The sequence below is a fragment of the Mustelus asterias genome, chromosome 30 (assembly GCF_964213995.1).
Source record: "Mustelus asterias chromosome 30, sMusAst1.hap1.1, whole genome shotgun sequence".
Classification (NCBI taxonomy): Eukaryota; Metazoa; Chordata; class Chondrichthyes; order Carcharhiniformes; family Triakidae; genus Mustelus; species Mustelus asterias.
Window position 1 is genome coordinate 14,500,505 of NC_135830.1, and position 25,686 is coordinate 14,526,190.

At 47.5% G+C, this 25,686-nt stretch overlaps 2 protein-coding genes across 4 annotated transcripts in view; one reads left to right on the plus strand and one right to left on the minus strand.

Annotated features, from left to right (window-relative positions):
- The window catches only part of LOC144480817 (uncharacterized), a 1,107,688-nt gene that overhangs the window by 651,828 nt on the left and 430,174 nt on the right, over window positions 1-25,686 (plus strand). The window lies entirely within an intron of this gene.
- LOC144480850 (uncharacterized) lies at window positions 18,036-24,250 on the minus strand. Of its 2 annotated transcripts, none has more exons than XM_078200471.1 (3): window positions 23,555-24,186; window positions 23,261-23,375; window positions 18,036-19,650 (listed from the first exon to the last, which is right to left on the minus strand). In XM_078200471.1, the coding sequence occupies exon 3, from the start codon at window positions 19,389-19,391 to the stop codon at window positions 18,999-19,001; it is 393 nt and encodes a 130-aa protein (XP_078056597.1). In that variant the 5' UTR covers window positions 19,392-19,650; window positions 23,261-23,375; window positions 23,555-24,186; the 3' UTR covers window positions 18,036-18,998. The 2 variants fall into 2 exon arrangements, with proteins under 2 accessions (XP_078056597.1, XP_078056598.1); XM_078200472.1 differs by lacking the exon at window positions 23,555-24,186 and adding an exon at window positions 24,197-24,250 and having other exon boundaries at window positions 18,042-19,650.

The window sequence follows — 25,686 nt, forward strand, 5'->3', positions numbered from 1 at the left end:
AACGATGTTCCACAGAACATAGTTTCAAATTCCAGCATCCGCAGTAATTTGCTTTGATTCCAAATAAACTTATTGGACTTTAACCTGGTGTTCTGAGACTTCTTACTATGCAAACTCCACAGAGACAGTCACCCACCGCTGGAATCGAACCCAGACTCAGTGAGGCAGCAGTGCTAACCACTGTGCCACAGTGAAGGGAGTTTGCCGCAAATTTCGGGTGATAACAATGGGCTGGATGTTGCTCAGAATGTGGAGCACTGCAGCAAAGTACAGAGAGACAGAGACGGAGCAGCAAACTGGACTGAGAAATGGAGTCTGCAGACTGGAACTGGCAGCATGAGGAGAGGTTATTTAGTCTAACACTCACAGCAATCTACAACCCACCCCCATTACCGAGACAGTGAGACAGAGATTACAAACACTCACCAACACAGCTCCACTGAAACGTCCGAGGAAAAAGAGGGAACCTGTGGCAGTTCCTGTCCTGAAATAGCCCCAGGACTGTCACTCAAACCCCCAACCCGGCCCAGTTCACAGCTCAGCCTCTCAGCTTGCAGCTTCCTACACCTTGAGCCAACCCTGTCCAGGTGTGGGAGGGATGTGGAACCACAGAGTGGGGGGAGGGGTGACCTCCTGCTGTGCCCCAAATAGTTTCTCCTTCCCCTCCCCCTTGGCTCTCTAAGGTCTGAATGTGGATGTGTTGATGGACATTGCAGAGCCTCACTGAGCTTATCCTGGGTCACCCCCTCCCCCTGGGTTCAGTGTGTTCAGTTCGCTGCTTCTTTCCCTGCTGAACCTTCAGTTAATCAAAAACAGAAAGTGCTGGAAAACCTCAGCAGGTCTGATCGCATCTGTGATCATCCAGACTGGAAGCATTAACTCCATTCTCTCTGCACAGATGCTCTCAGACCTGCTGAGATTTTCCAGCATTTTCTGTTTCAGATTCCAGCATCCGCGGTATTTTGCTTTTATCTTCATTTAAACAAGCATTCTTTGATGGCCTTTACCCTCCGTGCTCCTTTCCAGAGCTTCCCACCTTCTGCTATTGTCCCTGACTCCCACATTAACTGTCATTCCTTCCCTTTATCCCGCTCACATCCCGCTCGAAACTCAGGCTCAGAGTTTTACCGCCATCTCCCCCGCCCCCAGCCTCCACATCCCAACACCCGGAATCTCTAACCCAGCGGTTCCAGTTTGTCTGGTTTGAGTTCAGATTTGCCGCAGCACCGACAGGATTTCACTTCAAACCAGCCGGAACTGACTGCTCACAAATCCCTAAACGTTTCTCCAGCAGCCCGGGCTTGTTAATGTTGTTTAAAGTCAGCGCCCAAATGCAGTTACTCTCCTCAGTTTAAAAAACTTCTCCGTTTAATCCAAAGTATTATTCGCACCAGACATAAACACAAAATTGTGAACGTTACCCCCTTCCCCCGCCCCCCCAACCAGACCCGAGCTGGGGTGTCCGGAGTAAGAGACATCTGTTTCGGGTGTGACAATTCTTACACATTCTCTGGTTGACATCAAACGGAAAACGCTGGAAATTGCCCCCATTACCGAGACAGTGAGACAGAGATTACAAACACTCACCAACACAGCTCCAGTGAAATGTCCCAGGGAAAAGGGGGAATCTGTGGCTGTTCCTGTCCTGATATCGCCCCAGGATTGTCACTCAAAACCTCAACCCGGCCCAGTTCACAGCAAATTGCTGCTTTTGTCAAAAGGGTCACTTGGACTCGAAACCTCAGCTCTTTTTGTCTCCTTACAGATGCTGCCAGACCTGCTGAGATTTTCCAGCGTTTTCTCTTTTGGCTGGAAATACTCAACAAGTCAGGCAGCCTCTGTGGAGAGAGGAACAGACTGAATGTGACCTGTCATCGGAACTGGGAAATATATTATTATTTCTCGCAACTGAAAGAGACACTTTACAGCCTTCAGAACAAAACTGAGCTCAACAATTTTACACCACAATCTCTGCCCCCATTGTGATCTGTGTTTCGTTGCTGCTTTTTTCACCTCATTTCCCTCTTGTTTACTTTACATTCAGACTATCGCTCACCGGCTATTCACACCTCATCCAGAACATCTTTTGTGTCTTTACTTGTTCAATTACCACTTGTTTTGGTCTTGGGCCGTGAAACATTTTGTCAGTTTGCAGATCTTTCATTTTGTTCTTCTCCACCTCCCTCTCTCAATTCTTCAGAGGTCAGTCTTTGACAAAGGGTCATCTGGACTCGAAACGTCAGCACCTTTCTCTCCTGACAAATGCCCGTGACCGCTGAAGTGCGTCATGGGCATTCAGCCTCTGATCTTTGGGTAAGCATTCTCCAAGGTGGCCTTCACGACACACGACAGCGCAGAGTCGCTGAGCAGAAACTGATAGCCAAGTTTCGCACACATGAGGACGGCCTAAGCCGGGATGTTGGCTTTATGTCACACTATCAGTAACCCCCACAGCTTGCCTCCTGGACTTGCTGGCTGTCCTGTCTGGAGACAATACACATCTCTTTAACCTGTGCTTAATGCTCCCTCCACTCACATTGTCTGTATCTTTAATAACTGGTTGGCTGTAGAGATTTGCATTCTAATCAGTATTCTGTAACTTGATTTTGTGTCTCTGTGCCCTGTTTGAGAGCAGATTTCCACTCCATCTGACGAAGGAGCAGCGCTCCAAAGGCTAATGGGATTTGCTATCAAATAAACCTGTTGGAATTTAACCTGGTGTTGTTAAAACTGTTACTCTAAATATATCCCCATCACTCCGGGTGGGAGTGGAATTGATGATTTCTTGACTGTCTGTCTGCACTGCTGCCTCACAGCGCCAGGGACCCAGGTTCAATTCCCAGCTTGGGTCACTGTCTGTGCGGAGTCTGCACGTTCTCCCCGTGTCTGTGTGGGTTCCCTCTGGGTCCTCCGGTTTCCTCCCACCGTCTGAAAGATGTGCTATTTAGGTGCATTGACCCAAACAGGTGCTGGAGTGTGGCGACGAGGGGAATTTCACAGTAACTTCATTGCAGTGTTAATGTAAGCCTTACTTGTGACTAATAAATAAATTTAACTTTTAACTTTAATTTTGTGAACTCATAGAATCGTAGAATCTTACAGTGCAGAAGGAGGCCATTCAGCCCATCGAGTCTGCACCAACCACAATCCCACCCAGGCCCTATCCCCGTAACTCCACATATTTAACCTGTTAATCCTCCTGACACTAGGGTCAATTTTGCATGGCCAGTCAGCCAAAGCAGCACATCTTTGGACTGTGGGAGGAAACCGGAGCACGCGGAGGAAACCCACGCAGACACAGGGAGAATATGCAGACTCTGCACAGACAATGACCCAAGCCAGGAATTGAACTCAGGTCCCTGGTGCTGTGAGGCAGTCGTGCTAACCACTGTGCCACCATGCCGCCCTCATCTCCTTGAACAAATAGTAAATTGTAGAGATTATAAAGTTTGAATTGTAATATCTAATGGTGTAAAATATCTGGGAGCAGAGTGGATGTGATAAAGGCTGGAATACAGACTGTGGGAATGAGGGTGAAACTGCTGTGCTCAGTGAATGGTTCTTATTGGAGGGAGGGATGTAGCGGGATCTTCCTTTTTACTCCACTCACAGGCTGATGTTTGAGGGTCTGCCGATAGCTGTGAGTGTCTCTCTCTTACAGGCCTTGAAATTTCAAAGGCCGGGGAATGCTGCACTGGGGCAAGTCCACAGGAGAGAGCGCTGAACCAGGCTCACCGTTTACACCTGACCGGTAACCTGATACTTATATCACACAGCCATCCCAAAACCGCCACCAAGGCCTGAGTGATTCTCTCCCTTGTCGGTGGGACAACGGCCACCCTGCACCCACTCCACTCGAGTAGGTCTCCAAGAGAGAGAACAGAGAGACTCTGTCCCTTTTATCTCCTGACCAGCAGTCTCCCTTGAGTGAGTGGGTTCGAATCGCTCAGATCACCCTCGGTTCGAGACTCCGGATTTATGGTAAGGGATATTGAAAACGTGACCTCGTCAGAGTGCACTGATGAGAGAACAAGAGGCAAGACAAACTCCAAATGAGTTTCAAAACTTAGTGATTTATTTAACAATAAAATCAACCTCTTCAATACCCCACCACACATGAATAAAACTTATACTTCATACTACACTATGGGAGAAATGCTAATGGGTACAATGTATTCCTGAACTTTAAAATTACAATACACCACCCCTCCCCTTGCCTCAACCTCTATCCTATCCTCGGGAGCTTCACAAGGTTGGCTGGGATACTCACAATTCTAAAAGGGGTTCCTTTGTGGTCGGCTCAAATGTCTTAGTGCAGGGTCGAAACTGAAGAGAGCTCAGTCCTGCTTGTCTGCTTCTCAGCTTGCGATTCTGGAAGAGAGCTTGGTTCTGCTTGTCTGTGTCACTGCTTGCGATTCTGGAAGAGAGCTTGGTTCTGCTTGTCTGTGTCACTGCTTGCGATTCTGGAAGAGAGCTTGGTTCTGCTTGTCTGTGTCCCTGCTTGTGATTCTGGAAGAGAGCTTGGTCCGGCTTGTCTGTGTCCCTGCTTGTGATTCTGGAAGAGAGCTCGGTTCTGCTTGTTTGACTCTCAGCTCAATTTAACAAAAACACCTTCCCTGCCCCCGTAGGTGATTTTCAAGGACAATGGGGCTTTCGATCACCGGCAGTTTCAGTTTAATTTAGTCAAGTCCACACACAAAAGGCTGGAACTGCCTTGACCCCCCGTGGGTCGTTATTTCAATGTCTTCTGTGGATGGGCCGATTTCTGTGGCCATGGACTCCCTGCTGGTCTGTTTACTGTCCTTTGTCCGTCTGATGATTCGATCACTGGTGTGTCTGCCTTTTTGGCCACTTGCATATTCAGGGGGCTCACACCTTTTTTTCTCTTAGCACAGTCCACCGACAGGTTATGTTTGTCTTGCCGAACCTTCTGGGAGGTTTTTAATCAGCCAACAGCCAGAGTTGGCCACTTTTAAACTGCTACGACAACGGATGAATGAACACCACTCGACAATCACCTGGCAAGACTGTTCTCTCCCTGTGGGGGAGCACTTCAGACATCACGGGCATTCAGTCTTGGATCTTCAGGTAAGCGTTCTCGGCCTTCATGACAGCGCAGAGTCGCTGAGCAGAAACTGATAGCCAAGTTCCGCACACATGAGGACGGCCTAAACCGGGATGTTGGATTTATGTCACATTATCAGTAACCCCCACAGCTTGCCCCCTGGACTTGCAGAATCTCACTAGCTGTTCTGTCTGGAGACAATACACATCTCTTTAACCTGTGTTTAATGCTCCCTCCACCCACGTTGTCTGTACCTTTAAGACCTGGCTGGTTGTCGGGATTCACATTCTAATCAGTATTCTGTAACTTGATTTTGTGTCTCTGTGCACTGTTTGAGAGCACATTTCCACTCCATCTGACGAAGGAGCAGCGCTCCGAAAGCTTATGGTATTTGCTACCAAATAAACCTGTTGGACTTGAACCTGGTGTTGTGAGACTTCTTACTGTGTTCACCCCAGTCCAACGCCGGCATCTCCACATCACTTTTAAACTGTCAGGTTTCTCCTGAGTCCTTTTAAAATATGGAGGATTGCCCTGAAACTTGCAGGGATGGGAGGAGGGAGAAAGGGATGGATGGTGAGAGGGAGGGATGGAGAAGGGAGGGAGAGTGAGGTGGATGGAGAGAGAGAGGGATGAATGGGGGTGAATGTGAGAAGCTGAAGTTTACATTTGAAGAGGTTCCCAGTCTCTCTGATCAGCTGAACTGGAGAAGCTTTTGTGCAGACAGCACTGCTGCTGTTTCCCCTCCTGTCCACCAGGGGTCGCTGTAGGCCTACCAGCTGCTGCTCCTCCCAGTGTCACCACTTGCCCACTCCGGCCCCTCCAGTACACCTCACTGGAGCCCCGGGCCATTCTTGCCATCCTGCCAGGTCTCGGGTACTGAGGCCAACAGTAAAGTTTATTTATGAGTCACAAGTAGGTTTACATTCACACTGTAATGAAGTCACTGTGAAAATCCCCTCGTCGCCACACTCGGGCACCTGTTCGGGTAACACTGAGGGAGAATTCAGCTTGGCCAATGCACCCTAACCAGCACATCTTTTGGACTGTGGGAGGAAACCGGAGCACCCGGAGGAAATCCACACAGCCACGGGGAAAATGTGCAAACTCCACACAGTGACTCAAGCTGGGAATCAAATCCAAATCCCTGGCGCTGTGAGGCAGCAGAGCGAACCACTGTGTCACTGTACCGCCCAGTGCTCTAAGGTTAAGTTTCTTCTTCAAACCCAAGAAGATTCAGTGTCACATCAGGGCGGGGAAAAGGGAGTCCATTGGCTTCAGATGGATAATGGTAAAAGTTAATATCCCAATTTATTCACTTTATTCCTTCAAGCTGAGGTTTACAAAGTGAAAATTCCGCTGTTTATAGCAGTGACTAAATAAGCAATAACACTGATCCTATATTTAAATTAGTCTGGAATACACCTCAATTTCACACAGGTTAACAGTTTTCAAGCATTTGGAACCCCAAATGTCTGCTGATGTGTCATCCAGAGCTGTTTTCCTGGCAGTTTGTGGCAGTAGTAGGCTGCCGTTACCATCCACTCTTGGGCAGGGTGAGGAGACAGCTCCGACACCGACCTCAGCTGGAATGGGGATTGAACCATACATTAGTCCGCAGGCCAGCAACGCTGCAGGAATTGCAAAGGGGCTGCACAGAGGTCCAGAATTAGAAGAGGGGGTTGTGGAGATGGAGGAAGCGTCTGCAAGACATGGGGACATTTTGGATTACCTCAAAATTATAGAATGTGGGAGACCAGTCAGGAATGTGTTGAAATTGTCAAGTCTGGCGGTAATGTGTGGATGTGGGATTCAGCAGCAGATGAAGGGCTGCACGGTGGAACAGTGGTTAGCACTGCTGCCTGACAGCACCGGGTTTCTGTGTACGTTCTCCCTGTGTCTGAGTTCCCTCTGGGTGCTTCCGTTTCCTCCTACATTCCAAAGATGTGCAGGTTAGGTGGATTGGCCATGTTAAATTATCCGTTAGCGTCCAAAGATGTGTAGGTTAGGGGGGTTAGCAGGGTAAATGCACAAGGGTACAGGGCCCATCGAGTCTGCACTGACTCTCCAACAGAGCATCTTACCTAGGCCCTATCCCCGTAACCCCACATATTTACCCCGCTGTTCCACTGTGTTACTTATTCATAGTAAGAAGTCTCACAACACCAGGTTAAAGTCCAACAGGTTTATTTGGTAGCAAATACCATAAGCTTTCGGAGCACTGCTCCTTTGTCAGATGGAGTGGATATCTGCTCTCAAACAGTGCACAGACACAGAAATCAAGTTACAGAATACTAATTAGAATGCGAATCTCTACAGCCAGCCAGGTCTTAAAGGTACAGACAAGTGGGTGGAGGGAGCATTCAACACAGGTCAAAGAGATGTGTATTGTCTCCAGACAGAACAGCTAGTGAGATTCTACAAGCCCAGGAGGCAAGCTGTGGGGGTTACTGATAATGTGACATAAATCCAACATTCTGGTTTAGGCCGTCCTCATGTGTGCGGAACTTGGCTATCAGTTTCTGCTCAGCGACTCTGCGCTGCCGTGTGTCGTGAATGCCGCCTTGGAGAACGCTTACCTGAAGATCCAAGGCTGAATGCCCGTGACTGCTGAAGTGAGCCCCCACAGGAAGAGAACAGTCTTGCCAGGTGATTGTCGAGCGGTGTTCATTCATCAGTTGTCGTAGGGTCTGCATGGTTTCCCCAATGTACCATGCCTCGGGACATCCTTTCCTGCAGCGTATCAGGTAGACAACGTTGGCCGAGTTGCAAGAGTAGGTACCGTGTACCTGGTAGATGGTGTTCTCACGTGAGATGATGGCATCCGTGTCGATGATCCGGCACGTCTTGCAGAGGTTGCTGTGGCAGGGTTGTGTGGTGTCGTGGTCTAAATCATTTATTGTATTCTATTATTCTAACCCTCTCGACATGAATGCTAGCATTGCATTTGCCTTCCTAACTGCCGACTGAATCTGCATGTTAACCTTGAGAACAAGCACTCCCAAGCCCCTTTGTGTTTCTGATTTCCTAAGCATTTCCCCATTTCGAAAATAGTCTGTGCCTCCATTCCTCCTTCCAAAGTGCATAACCTCACACTTTTCCACATTGTATTCCATCTGCCACTTCTTTGCCCACTCTCCTAACCTGTTCAGGTACTTCTGCAGCCTGCTGCTTCCTCAATATTACCTGTCCCTCTACATATCTTTGTATCATCTGCAAACTTAGCAACAGTGCCTTCAGTTCCTTCTTCCAAAACATTAATGTATATTGTGAAAAGTTGTGGTCCCAGCACAGACGCCTGAAGCACACCTCTAGTCACTGGCTGCCATCCTGAAAAGGACCCCTTTATCCCCACACTCTGCCTCCTGCCAATCAGCCAATCCTCTATCCATGCCAGGATCTTAAGCTTAGCACCATGTGCTCTTAACAGAATGAACAGTCTCCTATGCGGCACATTGCCAAAGGCCTTCTTGGGATCAAAATAAATCACGTCCACTGGTTCTCCTTTATCTTACTTCCTTGTTATCTCCTCAAAGAATTGTAAGAGATTTGTCAGACATGACCACCCCTTGACCAAGCCATGCTGACTCAGTCCTATTTTATCACGCACTTCCAAGTATTCTGCAATCTCATCTTTCATAATTGACTCTATAATCTTGCCAATGACCGAAGTCAGGCTCACTGGCCTCTAATTTCACAATTCCTGCCGCCCTCCCTTCTTAAACAGCGGTGTTACATTCGCTACTTTCCAGTCCTCTGTGATTCCTGAAAGATCACTGCCAATGCCTCCACAATTTCCTCAGTTATCATTTTTAGAATCCTGGCGTGTAGTCCATCCAGTCCAGGTGATTTATCCACCTTTAGACCTTTCAGTTTCCCCAGAACCTTCTCCTTAGTGATGGCCACTGCAGTCACCTGTTCCCCTTGATTCTCCTGGAGCTCTGACATCCCCCCGGTGTCTTCCACCGTGAGGACTGATGCAAAGTTACGATTCTGTCCATCTGCCATTTCTTTATTTCCTATTGTTACTTCTCCAGCCTCATTTTATCGTGATCCAATGTCTATTTTTGCCTCTCTCTTATCTTTTATATATAGAAAAAAACTCTTCCTGTCTTCTTTTATATTACTGGCGACCTTGCACTCTTATTTCATCTCCCCCCCCCCCCCCCCTCCACCCGCCCCGCCCTATTGCTTTCAGAGTTGTCCTCTGCTCGCATTTTTTAAAAATCCCAATCCTCCAGCTTCCCACTAATCCTCGCCACTTTGTATTCTTTTTCTTTTGCTTTTATCTTGTCCTTGACTTCGCTCGTCAGCCGTGGATGCCTCGTCCTCCCCTTGGCATGTTTCCTCCTCTTTGGGATAGACTCGGTAGAGGGGACATTGAACAATGAAGGTCGGTGAATTGCCAAAGTGGGTTAGCAATCAACGCTCAAACTGAAATTACAATGAACATTTTGCTGTCTTTCTCTCTCTCTCCCTTTCTTTCTCTCCCACTCTCTCATTTGCAGCATTGGATTAAGTCACAAGCGTCTAGGCTTTCGACATTGACAGTGGAGAAATTGTCAGGAGGGAATGAATAAAGTAGAAGGAGATATGAGAGCCGAGAGGCAGCTTGAATGCTTGTTGGATGTGCTGGGAAGTATGTGCGCGATATGAGATGTGGGGAAGAGGTGAAGAGGTTCGCGCTCTCTTGTGGCCGTGGCTGACATGATTGTGCAAGTTGAAGATTTTAAAAGTGCAGTTTCTGCCGTGAGCAGCAGGGAGCAGTAAAAGTGAGGTGGATATTGAGGAGGCAAAGAATGGGGAGAGTGAGGAAAGTGGGGATTGGAGAATGGTGCGGGTGAGCGTGCAGGGCAGGTGGAGAGTTGGTTGGTCAAAGGTGTGTGTCCATGTTTTGGTTTACTTGCGTGGATTGATGTGGTGATGACATTGGATGTGAGAGTGAATGAAAGGGGCAGCCGAGGGAGTGAGTGTGGAGGCAGGCAGAGAGGCATCGGATTTGTCTGCATTGATGGGAACGGCAAAATATAACGGCTGCGATTGAAGGTGTGGAGAAAAGGAAGCGTCTCGCTGTATTGGTCAGGCGGCACTGCGGTCTCTCTTCACAGGTGCTATCCCACTGTCGAAGAGCACAGGGGATTTGACCTGCTCCGTTCCCGACCTGGGCCGGTTCACCCCTCCTTAGCATACCTGGTGCTCCCAGAGTCCTCTCGGAACACCATGCGGATACTGATCTTAGTGTGGACACCCGATCGGCACAGAGAACAACAGCCCAGAACTCCCGACCTCAAGCAATCCAGCAGCCTCAGCCTCCCAGCAGCGGGATTACAGGTGCGCGCCACAGCACCCGGCAAACGCAACCTTTGATTCAGCCGCCTTCAGTTCAAACAGCAGCAAGAGCTCGAATGCAGACTGACTTCACTGCTTCACTGACTCAACTGACCATAATTTGAGGAAGCTTCAACTTTGTGTGCTCAAGTTAGTCTAATTGACCTCTTAAAATTTATTTGTGCGAATTTTTGTTTGTATTCATGGAACCTGTGTGAATATGTTCACTCAGTCCCGTCCTCAGCCCAGGGATCAGTGCCGTTGAAAATAAGGAGCCGTTTTCTCTGTTGGAATGGCACGCAGCAGCTCGGCTGTCTGCCCCTGAAATACGCGCGTTTACTGCGCGCATCACAGCAGAGTGGAACAGAGACCTTTCCTTTTCCAGATCTCTGAATGTGACGCAGTGTTTTGCCAAGTGGAAGCTATGATACCAGAAGACCATGAGACATAGGAGCAGAATTTTGCCACTCGGCCCATCGAGTCTGCTCCGCCATTTAATCATGGCTGATATTTTTCTCATCCTCATTCTCCTGCCTTTTCCCCAAACCCCTGATCCCCTCATTAATCAAGAACCTATCTATCCCTGCCTTAATGACACTCAATGATCTGGCCTCCACACTTTCTGCGGCCCAGAGTTCCACAGATTCACCACTCTCTGGCTGAAGAAATTCCTCCTCATATCTGTTTCAAATAATTGTCCCTTTAGCCTGAGGTTGTGCCCTCTGGTCCTAGTCTTTCCTACTAGTGGAAACATCAACGCTGCACTCAGCGCTGGAACACGTAGATAACAAGGACACCTCTGTCAGACTCCTATTTATTGACTACAGCTCAGTCTTCAACATTATTATTCCCACGAAACACATCCCCAAACTCCGTGGCCTGGGCCTCAGCACCTCGCTCTGTGATTGGATCCTGCACTTTCTAACTCACAGACCATAATCTGTAAAGATAGGCAACCACACCTCCTCCACGGTCATCCTCAACACCGGTGCCCCACAAGGCTGTGTTGTCAGCCCCTTACTATACTCCTTATGATACCAATGACTGTATGGCCAAATTCCCCTCCAATTTGATTTTCAAGTTTGCTGGTGACACCACTGTAGTGGGTTGGATCTCAAACAATGATGAGACAGAGTACAGGAATGAGATAGAGAATCTGGTGAAATGGTGCGGCAACAATAATCTCTGCCTCAATGTCAACAAAACGAAGGAGATTGTCATCAACTTCAGGAAGTGTAAAGGAGAACATGCCCCTGCCTACATCATGATGTGGAGATGCCGGCGTTGGACTGGGGTGAACACAGTAAGAAGCCTCACAACACCAGGTTAAAGTCCAACAGGTTTATTTGGTATTTGCTTCTGGTATTTGCTACCAAATAAACCTGTTGGAATTTAACCTGGCTTTGTGAGACTTTTTGCTGCCTACATCAACAGGAATGAAATAGAAAAGGTCGTGAGCTTCAAGTTTTTAGGTGTCCAGATCACCAACAACCTGTCCTGGTCCCCCCCATGCCGACACTATTGTTCAGAAAGAGCACCAATGCCTCTACTTTCTCAGAAGACTCAGGAAATTTGGAATGTCAGCTATGCCTCTCACCAACTTTTACAGGTGCACCATAGCAAGCATTCTTTCTAGTTGTATCACAGCTTGGCATGGCTCCTGCTCTGCCCAAGACCGCACGAAACTACAAAAAATCGTGAATGTAGCCCAATCCATCACGCAAACCAGCCTCCCATCATTGACTCTGTCTGCACTTCCCACTGCCTCAGCAAAGCAGCCAGCATAACTAAGGACCCCATGTACCCCGGACATTCTCTCTTCCACCTTCTTCCTTCAGGAAAAAGTGTCAAACGTTGAACGTCCTGTACCAACCGACTCAAGAACAGCTTCTTTCCTGCTGCTGTCAGACTTTTGAATGGACTTACCTTGCATTAAGTTGACCTTTCTCTGCACCCTAGCTATGACTGTAACACTACATTCTGCACTCTCTTGTTTTCCTTCTCCATGAATGGTGTGTTTTGTCTGTATAGCGCACAAAAAACAATACTTTTCACTGTACGTTAATAGATGTGAGAATAATAAATCAAATCAAATCAAAATCAAAACATCCTCTTCATGTCCACTCTATCCAGGCCTCGCAGTATCCTGCAGGTTTCCCCCTCTTCCTTCTAAACTCCAACGAGTACAGAGCCAGAGTCCTCACCCGTTCCTCATACGACAAGCTCTTCATTCTGGGGATCATTCTTGTGAACCTCCTCTGGACCCTTTCCAAGGCCAGCACATCCTTCCTTAGATACGGGGCCCAAAACTGCTCACAATACTCCAAATGGGGTATTATGCAGCCTCAGAAATACATCCCTGCTATTGTATTCTAGACCTCTCGACATGAATGCTAGCATTGCATTTGCCTTCCTGACTGCCGACTAAATCTGCATGTTAACCTTGAGAACAAGCACTCCCAAGCCCCTTTGTGTTTCTGATTTCCTAAACATTTCCCCAGTTAGAACATAGTCTGTGCCTCCATTTCTCCTTCCAAAGTGCATAACCTCACACTTTTCCACATTATACTCCATCTGTCACTTCTTTGCCCACTCTGCTAACCTGTTCAGTTCCTTCTGAAGCCCCCAGCTTCCTCAATACTACCTGTCCCTCTGCATATCTTTGTATCATCTGCAAACTTTGCAACAGTGCCTTCAGTTCCTTCTTCCAAAACGTTAATGTATATTGTGAAAAGTTGTGGTCCCAGCACCGACCCCTGAAGCACACCGCTAGTCACCGGCTGCCATCCTGAAAAGGACCCCTTTATCCCCACACTCTGCCTCCTGCCAATCAGCCAATCCTCTATCCATGCCAGGATCTTAAGCTTCGAACTATGTGCTCCTAACAGATTGAACAGTCTCCTAAGCGGCACATTGCCAAAGGCCTTCTGGGAATCGAAATAAATCACGTCCACTGGTTCTCCTTCATCGAACTTCCTTGTCATCTCCTCACAGAATGCTAAGAGATTTGTCAGACATGACCACCCCTTGACCAAGCCATGCTGACTCAGTCCTATTTTATCATGCACTTCCAAGTATTCTGCAATCTCATCTTTCATAATTGACTCTATAATCTTGCCAATGACCGAAGTCAGGCTCACTGGCCTCTAATTTCACATTTCCTGCCGCCCTCCCTTCTTAAACAGCGGTGTTACATTCGCTACTTTCCAGTCCTCTGTGATTCCTGAAAGATCACTGCCAATGCCTCCGCAATTTCCTCAGTTATCATTTTTAGAATCCTGGCATGTAGTCCATCCAGTCCAGGTGATTTATCCACCTTTAGACCTTTCAGTTTCCCCAGAACCTTCTCCTTCGTGATGGCCACTGCAGCCACCTGTTCCCCTTGATTCTCCTGGAGCTCTGGCATCCCCCTGGTGTCTCCCACCGTGAGGACTGATGCAAAGTAACGATTCAGTCCATCTGCCATTTCTTTGTTTCCTATTGTTGCTTCTCCAGCCTCATTTTATCGTGATCCAATGTCTATTTTTGCCTCTCTCTTATCTTTTATATATAGAAAAAAACTTTTCCTATCTTCTTTTATATTACTGGCGACTTTCCACTCATATTTCATCTTTCCCCCCTTATTGCTTTTATAGTTGTCTTCTGCCCGCATTTTAAAAACATCCCAATCCTCCAGCTTCCCACTAAACCTCGCCACTTTGTATTCTTTTTCTTTTGCTTTTATGTTGTCCTTGACTTCCATCGTCAGCCGTGGATGCCTCGTCCTCCCCTTGGCATGTTTCCGCCTCCTTGGGATAGACTCGGTCGCGGGGACATTGAACAATGAAGGTCGGTGAATTGCCAAAGTGGGTTAGCGACCAACGCTGAAATTGAAATTACAATGAACATTTTGCTGTCTTTCTCTCTCTCTCTTTCTTTCTCTCCCACTCTCTCATTTACAGCATTAGATTAAGTCATAAGCGTCTAGACTTTCGACATTGACAGTGGAGAAATTGTCAGGAGGGAATGAATAAAGTAGGAGATATGAGAGCCGAGAGGCAGCTTGAATGCTTGTTGGATGTGCTGGGAAGTATGTGCGCGATATGAGATGTGGGGAAGAGGTGAAGAGGTTCGCGCTCTCTTGTGGCCGTGGCTGACATGATTGTGCAAGTTGAAGGTTTTAAAAGTGCAATTTCTGTCGTGAGCAGCAGGGAGCGGTAAATGTGAGGTGGATATTGAGGAGGAGAAGAATGGGGAGAGTGAGGAAAGTGGGAATTGCAGAATGGTGCGGGTGAGCGTGCAGGGCTGGTGGAGAGTTGGTTGGTCAAAGGTGTGTGTACATGTTTTGGTTTACTTGCGTAGATTGATGTGGTGATGGCATTGGATGTGAGATTGAATGAAAGGGGCAGCAGAGGGAGTGAGTGTGGAGGCAGGCAGAGAGGCATCGGGTTCGTCTGTATTGCTGGGAATGGCAAAATAGTTTGTTTGCTGCGATTGAAGGTGTGGAGAAAAGGAAGCGTCTCGCTGTATTGGTCATGCGGCACTGCTGTTTCTATTCACAGGTGCTATCCCACTACTGAAGAGCACAGGGGATTTGACCTGCTCCGTTCCCGACCTGGGCCGGTTCACCCCTCCTTAGCACACCTGGTGCTCCCAGAGTCCTCTCGGAACACCATGCGGATACTGATCTTAGTGCGGACACCCGATCGGCACAGAGAACAACAGCCCAGAACTCCCGACCTCAAGCAATCCAGCAGCCTCAGCCTCCCAGCAGCGGGATTACAGGTGCGCGCCACAGCACCCGGCAAACGCAATCCTTGATTCAGCCGCCTTCAGTTCAAACAGCAGCAAGAGCTCGAATGCAGACATCACTGCAAATGTAATAGGCTGCTTCACTGACTCAACTGGTAATAATTTGAGGAAGCTTCAACTTTGAATGCACAAGTGAGTCGAATTGACAACGTAAATTTATTTGTGCGACTTATTCTTTGTATCATGGAACCTGTCTGAATATGTTCACTCAGTCCAGTCCTCAGCCCAGGTATCAGTGCCGTTGAAAATAAGGAGCCGTTTTCTCTGTTGGAATGGCACGCAGCAGCTCGGCTGTCTGCCCCTGAAATACACGCGTTTACTGCGCGCATCACAGCAGAGTGGAACAGAGACCTTTCCTTTTCCAGATCTCTGAATGTGACGCACTTTTTGCCAAGTGAAATCTATTAAGCGCAATGCTTGGTTACTGCGTGTTCTCTCCGGTGCAGTCACCACCCCGGGTCTTATCTTTGAGAATACACTCGGGAGAGGGGACATCGAACAATGGGGTGTCTGTGAATTGCCAAAGTGGCTTGGCGATCATCGCTGAAACTGGAAGTTACAATGAACATTTTCCTGTCTCTCTCTCTTTCTTTCTCTCCCACTCTCTCATTTACAGCATTAGATTGAATCAAAAGAGTCTCGACTTTCGATGTTGACAGTGGAGAAATTGTCAGAAGGGAATGAATAAACGAGAAGGAGTTATGAGAGCCGAGAGGCAGGTTGAATGTTTGGTGGATGTGCTGGGAAGTGTGTGCGCGATATGAGTAGTGTGGAGGAGGTGAAGAGGTTCGCGCCCTCTTGTGGCCGTGGCTGACAGGATTGTGCAAGTTGAAGATTTTAAAAGTGCAGTTCCAGCCGTGAGCAGCAGGGAGCAGTAAATGTGAGGTGGATATTGAGGAGGCAAAGAATGGGGAGAGTGAGGAAAGTGGGAATTGCAGAATGGTGCTTGTGAGCGTGCAGGGCAGGTGGAGAGTTGGTTGGTCAAAAGTGTGTGTACTTGTTTTCGTTTACTTGCGTAGAGTGATGTGGTGATAGCATTGGATGTGAGAGTGAATGAAAGGGGCAGCAGAGGGAGTGAGTGTGGAGGCAGGCAGAGAGGCATCGGGTTTCTCTGCATTGATGGGAACGGCAAAATATTTTGTTTGCTGCGATTGAAGGTGTGGAGAAAAGGATGCGTCTCGCTGTATTGGTCAGGCTGCACTGCTGTTCCTATTCACAGGTGCTGTCCCACTACTGAAGAGCACAGGGGATTTGACCTGCTCCGTTCCCGACCTGGGCCGGTTCACCCCTCCTTAGCACACCTGGTGCTCCCAGAGTCCTCTCGGAACACCATGTGGATACTGATCTTAGTGTGGACACCCGATCGGCACAGAGAACAACAGCCCAGAACTCCCGACCTCAAGCAATCCAGCAGCCTCAGCCTCCCAGCAGCGGGATTACAGGTGCGCGCCACAGCACCCGGCAAACGCAATCCTTGATTCAGCCGCCTTCAGTTCAAACAGCAGCAAGAGCTCGAATGCAGACATCACTGCAAATATAATCGGCTACTTCACTGACTCAACTGACCATAATTTGAGGAAGCTTCAACTTTGTGTGCTCAAGTTAGTCTAATTGACATCTTAAAATTCATTTGTGCGAATTTTTGTTTGTATTCATGGAACCTGTGTGAATATGTTCACTCAGTCCAGTCCTCAGCCCAGGTATCAGTACCGTTGAAAATAAGGAGCCGTTTTCTTTGTTGGAATGGCACGCAGCAGCTCGGCTGTCTGCCCCTGAAATACACACGTTTACTGCGCGCATCACAGCAGAGTGGAACAGAGACCTTTCCTTTTCCAGATCTCTGAATGTGACGCAGTTTTTTGCCAAGTGGAAGCTATGATACCAGAAGACCATGAGACATAGAACATAGAAAAACTACAGCACAAACAGGCCGTTCGGCCCACAAGTTGCGCCGGTCATGTCCCTACCTACCTCGGCCTATATATAGGCTTACCTATAACCCTCTGTCCTATTAAGTCCCATGTACTCATCCAGAAGTCTCTTAAAAGACCCTATCGAGTTTGCCTCCACCACCACTGACGGCAGCCGATTCCACTCACCCACCACCCTCCGAGTGAAAAACTTACCCCTGACATCTCCTCTGTACCTACTCCCCAGCACCTTAAACCTGTGTCCTCTCTTAGCAGCCATTTCAGCCCTGGGAAAAAGCCTCTGAGAATCCACCCGATCTATACCTCTCAACATCTTGTACAGCTCTATCACGTCACCTCTCATCCTTCGTCTCTCCAAGGAGAAAAGACCGAGCTCCCTCAACCTATCCTCATAAGGCATGCCACCCAATCCAGGCAACATCCTTGTAAATCTTCTCTGCACTCTTTCAATAATTTCTACATCCTTCCTGTAATGACCAGAACTGAGCACAGTACTCTAAGTGGGGTCTGATGAGGGCCTTATGAAGCTGCATCATTATCTCCCGACTCCTAAACTCAATCCCCCGATTGATGAAGGCCAGCACACCATACGCCTTCTTAACCACCTCCTCCACCTTCATCCCATTTGACCTGCCGAAATGTACCACTACACATTTATCCGGGTTCCAAAATGTACCACTGCACATTTATCCGGGTTATCTGTGTTGTTTAAGTTTTTATGTAAACTTTTATCGTGCCTGTATAACATTTCACTCTTTTGTTTAGGTTCCTTCACAATTGAATTTCATAATGGACACATCACTGTGAAGAGGTCAGTCAGAATTATCAGCAAGGATTAATCAGCACTTTCTCATTGGAGATGTTAATCAGTGGAACCCCTCACACACAGATTTGCAGAAAAGATTAATTAATTTAGGACTGAAGTAAAGTTCGTAATTTTATTATTAACTTTATGAACAGGTTCTTGTTGAGGATTCTTGAATTAAGGAGAAAGATCACAGAAGGTGCTTTTAAAAAGGAACATTGCAGCTCCGAAAATCAGTGACATCTCCAGAATATTAAACTCCAGCCAGGGGCGGCATGGTGGCACAGTGGTTAGCACTGCTGCCTCACAGCGCCAGCAACCCAGGTTCGATTCCCGGCTTGGGTCATTGTGTGGAGTTTGCATGTTCTCCCTGTGCTTTGTGGATTTCCTCCAGGTGCTCCTGTTTCCTCCCACAGTCCGAAAGATGTGCTGGTTAGGTGCATTGACCTGAACAGGCACCGGAGTTTGGTGATTAGGGGCATTTCTCAGTAACTTCATTGCAGTGTTAATCTAAGCCTTACTTGTGACTAATAATTTTTTTTTTTAAACTTTAAAGTTGTAGGGATGTTAACATCAGCAGAAACAAACCAGATGTTGTCAGACTATCAATCCAGGCTGTGATTAAAAGCAGAATCCAATCCTTGCAGTCTATTATGAATTTGCTGGTGTCTCAGCAGGCTGGAGGACCTTGTGAATGCTTTTCCACACAAGGAGCAGGTGAAAGGCTTCTCCCCAGAGGAGTGCGTCGGTGAGTCAGAAGGTTGGATGACTGCTTGAAACTCTTTCCACAGGTACTGCAGCTGAATGGATTCTCCTGAGTGTGAGTGCGGTGGTGGGACTGGAGGGTGAATAACCGAGTGAATCCCTTCCCACACACCGAGCAGGTGAATGGTCTCTCCCCGGTGTGAAGTCGCTGGTGTCTCACCAGATCGAATGACTGGGAGAATTTCTTCCCACACACGGAGCAGCTGAACGGTCTCTCCCCGGTGTGAGTGCGTTGGTGAGCAGTCAGGGTGGATGACTGTCCAAAACTCTTTCCACAGGAAATGCAGCTGAACGGTTTCTCCTCGGTGTGAATTCACTGATGTGTCCAAAGGCCGGATGACCGAGTGAATCTCTCACCGCACACAGGGCAGGTGAACGGCTTCACCCCAGTGTGAATCCGCTGGTGTGTAGCGAGGCTGGATGTGCTGTTGAACCTCTTCCCACAGTGAGTGCAGCTGAAGGGCCTCTCCTCAGTGTGAATTCTCTGGTGTAACATCAGGTAGGTTGTCTTGGTAAATCCCTTCCCACACACAGAACAGAGGAATGGCTTCTCCCCAGTGTGAATGCGTTGATGGATATCCAGCCGGAAAGAAGACTTGAATCCCTTCCCACAGTCCCCACATTTCCAAGGTTTCTCCATGGTCTGGGTCTCTTCCTGTCTCTCCAGCCTAGAGATCAGTTGAAGCCTCGTCCACATACAGAACATGTGTTTGCTCCCCACTGTGAATGGTGTGATGTTTTTTCACGATGTAACTGGTTAAAGCTCTTTCCACAATCAGTTCACTGGAACACCTTCACTCGGGTGTGTGTGTGTCTTGGTGTTTCTCCAGTTGCACTGATGTTTAAGATCTTTTCCACAGATAAACATTTCTCCTTCCACATTGAAAGGTTGATGAATAGTTGAGTGACTCAAACCAAAATGTTCGTTTTGAGTTTTGCATCTACAAATCTTTCCCTTGTAAGATCTGTAAAAAGAGTTTACAAAATTAATCACGGTCAGTCCAGGATAGAAATTCATATCAGACAATTCTAATTTCTCTAGAACATTCTTTCCTCTCTTGTTGCCCCAAATCTGTAAATCCCCGTCTCACACACACTCCCTCCTCCCTGGGCCGAAATCCAAACCCATCTCACCATCCCCACCATTTCTGTCCTCCATTCCCTCCCTCCAGTCTGTCTGGCTTCAGTTCTCTTGCACCTCTGTGCAAAATCAAGAAGATTGTTTTCACCCCTGGTCACTGGGACCCTCAAGGCCCACCCACTCTCTGGTTCACTGATACTGTTGGCTGCAGAGACCAATCTGTGAGAGGCGGTTCTGTTTCAAGTGCCACATATGAAATGGTTCTCAGGTCTGGTTGTGGGTTGTTGTTTTCGGTGTTGGCTCTTTTTGCTGAGTCACTGGAATGATCATCCTCTATCCTGTGAATGTACCCAAGCTGGCAAAGTCACCTCCACTTGATGAGAACCCATATTCTTGGGAGACAATGAATTGTAGATTTTGCATCAAAGATTTTTGAGCAGTATACATATTACAGAGGAGGAGGTGCTGGAAGTCTTAAAGCGCATCAAGGTAGATAAATCCCCGGGACCTGATGAAGTGTATCCCAGGACTTTGTGGGAGGCTAGGGAGGAAATTGAGGGTCCCCTAACAGAGATATTTAAATCATCGATAGTCACAGGTGAGGTACCTGAAGATTGGAGGGTGACAAATGTTGTGCCTTTGTTTAAAAAGGGCTGCAGGGAAAAGCCTGGGAACTGCAGGCCAGTGAGCCTCACATCTGTGGTAGGTAAGTTGTTGGAAGGTATTTTGAGAGACAGGATCTACAGGCATTCAGAGACTCAAGGACTGATTAGGGACAGTCAGCATGGCTTTGTGAGTGGAAAATCATGTCTCACAAAGTTGATTGAGTTGTTTGAAGGTGTTTATGTTGTCTACATGGACTTTAGCAAGGCCTTTGACAAGGTACCGCATGGTAGGTTGTTGCATAAGGTTACGTCTCACGGGATCCAGGGTGAGGTAGCTCATTGGATACAAAATTGGCTTGATGACAGAAGACAGAGGTGGTTGTAGAGGGTTGTTTTTCAAACTGGAGACCTGTGACCAGCCTCAGGGATCAGTGCTGGGCCCACTGTTATTTGTCATTTATATTAATGATTTGGATGAAAATATAGGAGGCATGGTTAGTAAGTTTGCAGATGACACCAAGTTTGGTGGCATAGTGGACAGTGAAGAAGGTTATCTCGGATTGCAACGGGATCTTGATCGATTGGGCCAGTGGGCTGACGAATGGTAGATGGAGTTTAATTTAGATAAATGTGAAGCGATGCATTTTGATAGGTTGAACCAGGGCAGGACTTACTCAGTTAATGGCAGGGTGTTGGGGAGAGTGACAGAGAAAGAGATCTCGGGGTACATGTTCATAGCTCCTTGAAAGTGGAGTCACAGGTGGACAGAGTGGTGAAGAAGGCATTCAGCATGCTTGGTTTCATTGGTCAGAACATTGAATACAGGAGTCTTGTTGAAGTTGTACAAGACATTGGTAAGGCCACACTTGGAATACTATGTACAGTTCTGGTCACCCTGTTATAGAAAGGATATTATTAAACTAGAAAGAGTACAGAAAAGATTTACTAGGATGCTACCAGGACTTGATAGTTTGAGTTATAAGGAGAGGCTGGATAGACTGGGACTTTTTTCTCTGGAGTGTAGAAGGCTGAGGGGTGATCTTACAGACGTCTATAAAATAGAGGGGCACAGATCAGCTAGATAGTCTATTGCTTTTCCCAAAGGTAGGGGGGTCTAAAACTAGAGGGCATAGGTTTAAGGTGAGGGGGGAGAGATACAAAAGGGTCCAGAGGGGCAATTTTTTCACACACAGAGGGTGGTAAGTATCTGAAACAAGCTGCCAGAGGCAGTAGTAGAGGCGGGTACAATTTTGTCTTTTAAAAAGCGTTTAGACAGTTACATGGGTAAGAGGGTACAGAGGGATATGGGCCAAACGCGGACAGTTGGGACTAGCTTTGGGGTTTAAAAAAAAGGGTGGCATGTTGGGCCGAAGGGCCTGTTTCCATGCTGTAAACCTCTATGACACTATAACATTTTAAGACTTAGTTGGTAAATCAGCAGTGAACAGAGTTGTGAAGCGGTAGAAACAAGACATAACTTGTGGAAATAACAGTTAAAATACACCCAATAATTAGAGGCAGAGGGAATTAGACAATGGCAGGGAACTGATCAGGTAGGGTAGAGGTGAAACAGCGAAATGGATGGCTGGTTAAAAATTCATTCATGGATGTACAAAGCATGGTTAGTAAATTTGCAGACGATACTAAATTAGGAGCTGATAGCGAAGAAAGTTATCAAAAATTACTTGATCAGTTAGGGAAGTGGGCCGAGAATTGGCAGATGGATTTCAGTACAGCCAAGTGTGAGTGTTGCATTTTGGAAAGTCAAACCAGGGTAGGACTTATACAGTGAATGGTAAGGCCCTGAGGAGTGTTGAGGAACAGAGGAACCCAGGAGTACAAGTACATAGTTCGTTGAAAGTGATGTCACAGGCAGACAGAGTGGTGAAGAAGGCATTTAGCACACTGGCCTTCATCAGTCAGAGCACTGAGTATAGGAGTTGGGACATTATGTTATAGTTGTATAAGTCACTGGTGAGGCCGCACTTGGAGTATTGTGTGCAGTTTTTGTAACACTTTTATAGGAAAGACATTGATAAACTGGAAAGAGTGTAAAGAAGATTTATGAGGATGTTGCCGGGACTAATGGGCCTGAGTGATCGCGAGACGTTGGACAGGTAAGGGCTTTATTCCTTCGAATGTAGGAGAATGTGGGGTGACTATATTGAGGTGTATTAAATCATGGGGGGCATAGATAGGATGAACCCACATAGTCTTTTTGCCAGGGTAGGGCAATTGAAAACTAGAGGGCATGGGTTTAAGGTGAGAGGGGAAAGATTTAAAAGGGACCCAAGGGACAACTTCTTCACGCAGAGGATGGTGTGTGTATGGAATGAGCTGCCAGAGAAAGTGGTTGAGGCAGGTTTAATAGCAACATTTAAAAAGCATTTGGAGAAGTACATGGATTGGAAAGGATTAGAGGGAAATGGGTCAAACGCGGGCAATTGGAACTAGCTGGGAGGGCACCATGGTTGGCATGGATCAGTTGGGCTGAAGGGCCTGTTTCCATGCGTATTGTTCTATGACTCTATGTGCTGGCTGTGTCACCATCTATTGCCCATAACTCATTGCCCTTGAACGGAGTGGCTTGCATTGCTGGGGGATGTGGTAATTTCCTTCTTTAAAGGACATTATTAAATCAGATGGATTTTCATGACAATTGTCATCAATGGACTTCTAATTCTAGATTTTTACTGAATTCAAATTGCAACATCTGCAGTTGTGGGATTCGAACCCAGGGTTCACAGTGTATTGCCCTGGATCCCTGTACTACTAATCCAATGAAACTATCACTGCGCCATTGCCTCCCCATCCATGGTAAAGGAGTCAGCCTGAGATCCATAGAATCAGAAAATGCACTAAATTTAATTAATGCCCAGTAACACTCACCCCAAAATAATTTCACTGTTTTCACATTTTTAAATCTCCTGCTGGAGTCTGCAGCTGCAAAGATCTCAGAGAATTGGTGTCCGGGGGAAAATGTTGAAATCTTCAAATCTTCTCCCTGTAAATGACAGAAGTTATAGGTGTAATTCAAGGTGAGAAATTCAGGACAGACAAACATTTCTTTTGGTCTGAGTTTCTTGTGTGTAAATCCTCCCCTTCTAACCTCCTGTAAAAGGAGTTTCCAAGATCCATCAGCATCTGTCCAGAACAGAAATTCAAAACATTCACTCCTCCTACCTGGCACAGAATTACTTTAGCTGGGACAAAATTGCAGTGGGAACAGTTCAGAGAAGATTCAGTGGGTTGATTCCTGAAATGAGGAGTTTTATCTTTCAGGTTGAGCAGTTTGGGCCTGTACTCTTTGGAGGTTAGAAGACTGAGAAGTAATCTCATTGAAACATCTGGGAATTTAAGGGCGGCACGGTGGCTAGCACTGCTGCCTCACAGTGCCAGGGTCCCAGGTTCAATTCCGGCCTCGGGTCACTGTCTGGATGGAGTTTGCACATTCTCCCCATGTCTGCGTGGGTTTCCTCCGGGTGCTCCGGTTTCCTCCCAGTTCAAAGATGTGCGGGTCAGGTGGATTGGCCATGATAAATTGACCCGTGTCAGGGGGATTAGCGAGATAAATGCATGGGGTTGTGAGGATGGGGCCTGGGTGGGATTGTGATCGGTACAGACTCGATGCGCTCTCCGTCTCCGCTGAAACAAGATGGCGGGCGATAACCGGGGCCTGTTCCCGGGATAAAAGCCTGGGAGCTGTAAACCCGGGACCTGCAGGGTCTATTCGGGCCGTGCGGCCAACAGCAGATGTTTGTGAAGCCAGAGCTCCCTCCCGACCCCGACCCCGACGACATTTCTCCCGCAGCCCCACCGACTCACCCGCTGAAAAAAGCGTCTCCCGCACTCGCATGGCTCCAAGCAAAGTGACACTGCGCATGCTCCAGACATAGCACTGCGCTTGCGTAATAGGCTCCTGTGGAATGAATAGGACACTCTCACACCCGCAGGGGCACCTGGGAATTAAAGGCGTCATTGTCAAAGACAATAATAGAAAATTATCTTGTGCAATTAAGATCAATTAATTTTTTTAAATGCATTCCTCGGAATTTGTGCGCCGCCATTCTCTATTTCTAAAATTGATTTAAACCAGTGCTCTCCTGTGGGAATACCCCGAGTTTTTAAAACTTTCCCCACTGGTTTCCCTCTCTGCTCTCCTGAAGGTGCAGTAAGAAGTCTCGCAACACCAGGTTAAAGTCCAACAGGTTTATTTGGTAGAAAATACCATAAGCTTTCGGAGCACAGCTCCTTCGTCAGATGGAGTGGATATCTGTTCTCAAACAGTGCAAACAGACACAGAAATCAAATTACAGAATCATAGAAATCCTACAGTGCAGAAGGAGGCCATTCGGCCCATCGAGTCTGCACCGACCACAATCCCACCCAGGCCCTACCCCCACATATTTACCCGCTAATCCCTCTAACCTATACATCCCAGGACTCTAAGGGACAATTTTTAACCTGGCCAATCAACCTAACCCGCACATCTTTGGACTGTGGGAGGAAACCGGAGCACCCGGAGGAAACCCACGCAGACACGAGGAGAATGTGCAAACTCCACACAGACAGTGACCCAAGCCAGGAATCGAACCCGGGACCCTGGAGCTGTGAAGCAGCAGTGCTAACCACTGTGCTACTGTGCCGCCCTATACTGATTAGAATGCAAATCTCTACAGCCAGCCAGGTCTTAAATGTACAGACAATGTGGGTGGAGGGAGCATGAAACACAGGTTAAAGAGATGTGTATTGTCTCCAGACAGAACAGCTAGTGAAATTCTGCAAGTCCAGGAGGCAAGCTGTGGGGGGTTACTGATAATGTGACATAAATCCAACATCCCGGTTTAGGCCGTCCTCATGTGTGCGGAACTTGGCTATCAGTTTCTGCTCAGCGACTCTGCGCTGTCGTGTGTCATGAAGGCCGCCTTGGAGAACGCTTACCTGAAGATCCAAGGCTGAATGCCCGTGACCGCTGAAGTGCTCCCCCACAGGAAGAGAACAGTCTCGCCTGGTGATTGTCGAGCGGTGTTCATTCATCCATTGTCGTAGCGTCTGCATGGTTTCCCCAATGTACCATGCCTCGGGACATCCTTTCTTGCAGCGTATCAGGTAGACAACGTTGGCCGAGTTGCAAGAGTAGGTACCGTGTACCTGGTAGATGGTGTTCTCACGTGAGATGATGGCATCCGTGTCGATGATCCGGCACGTCTTGCAGAGGTTGCTGTGGCAGGGTTGTGTGGTGTCGTGGTCACTGTTCTCCTGAAGGCTGGGTAGTTTGCTGCGGACAATGGTCTGTTTGAGGTTGCGTGGTTGTT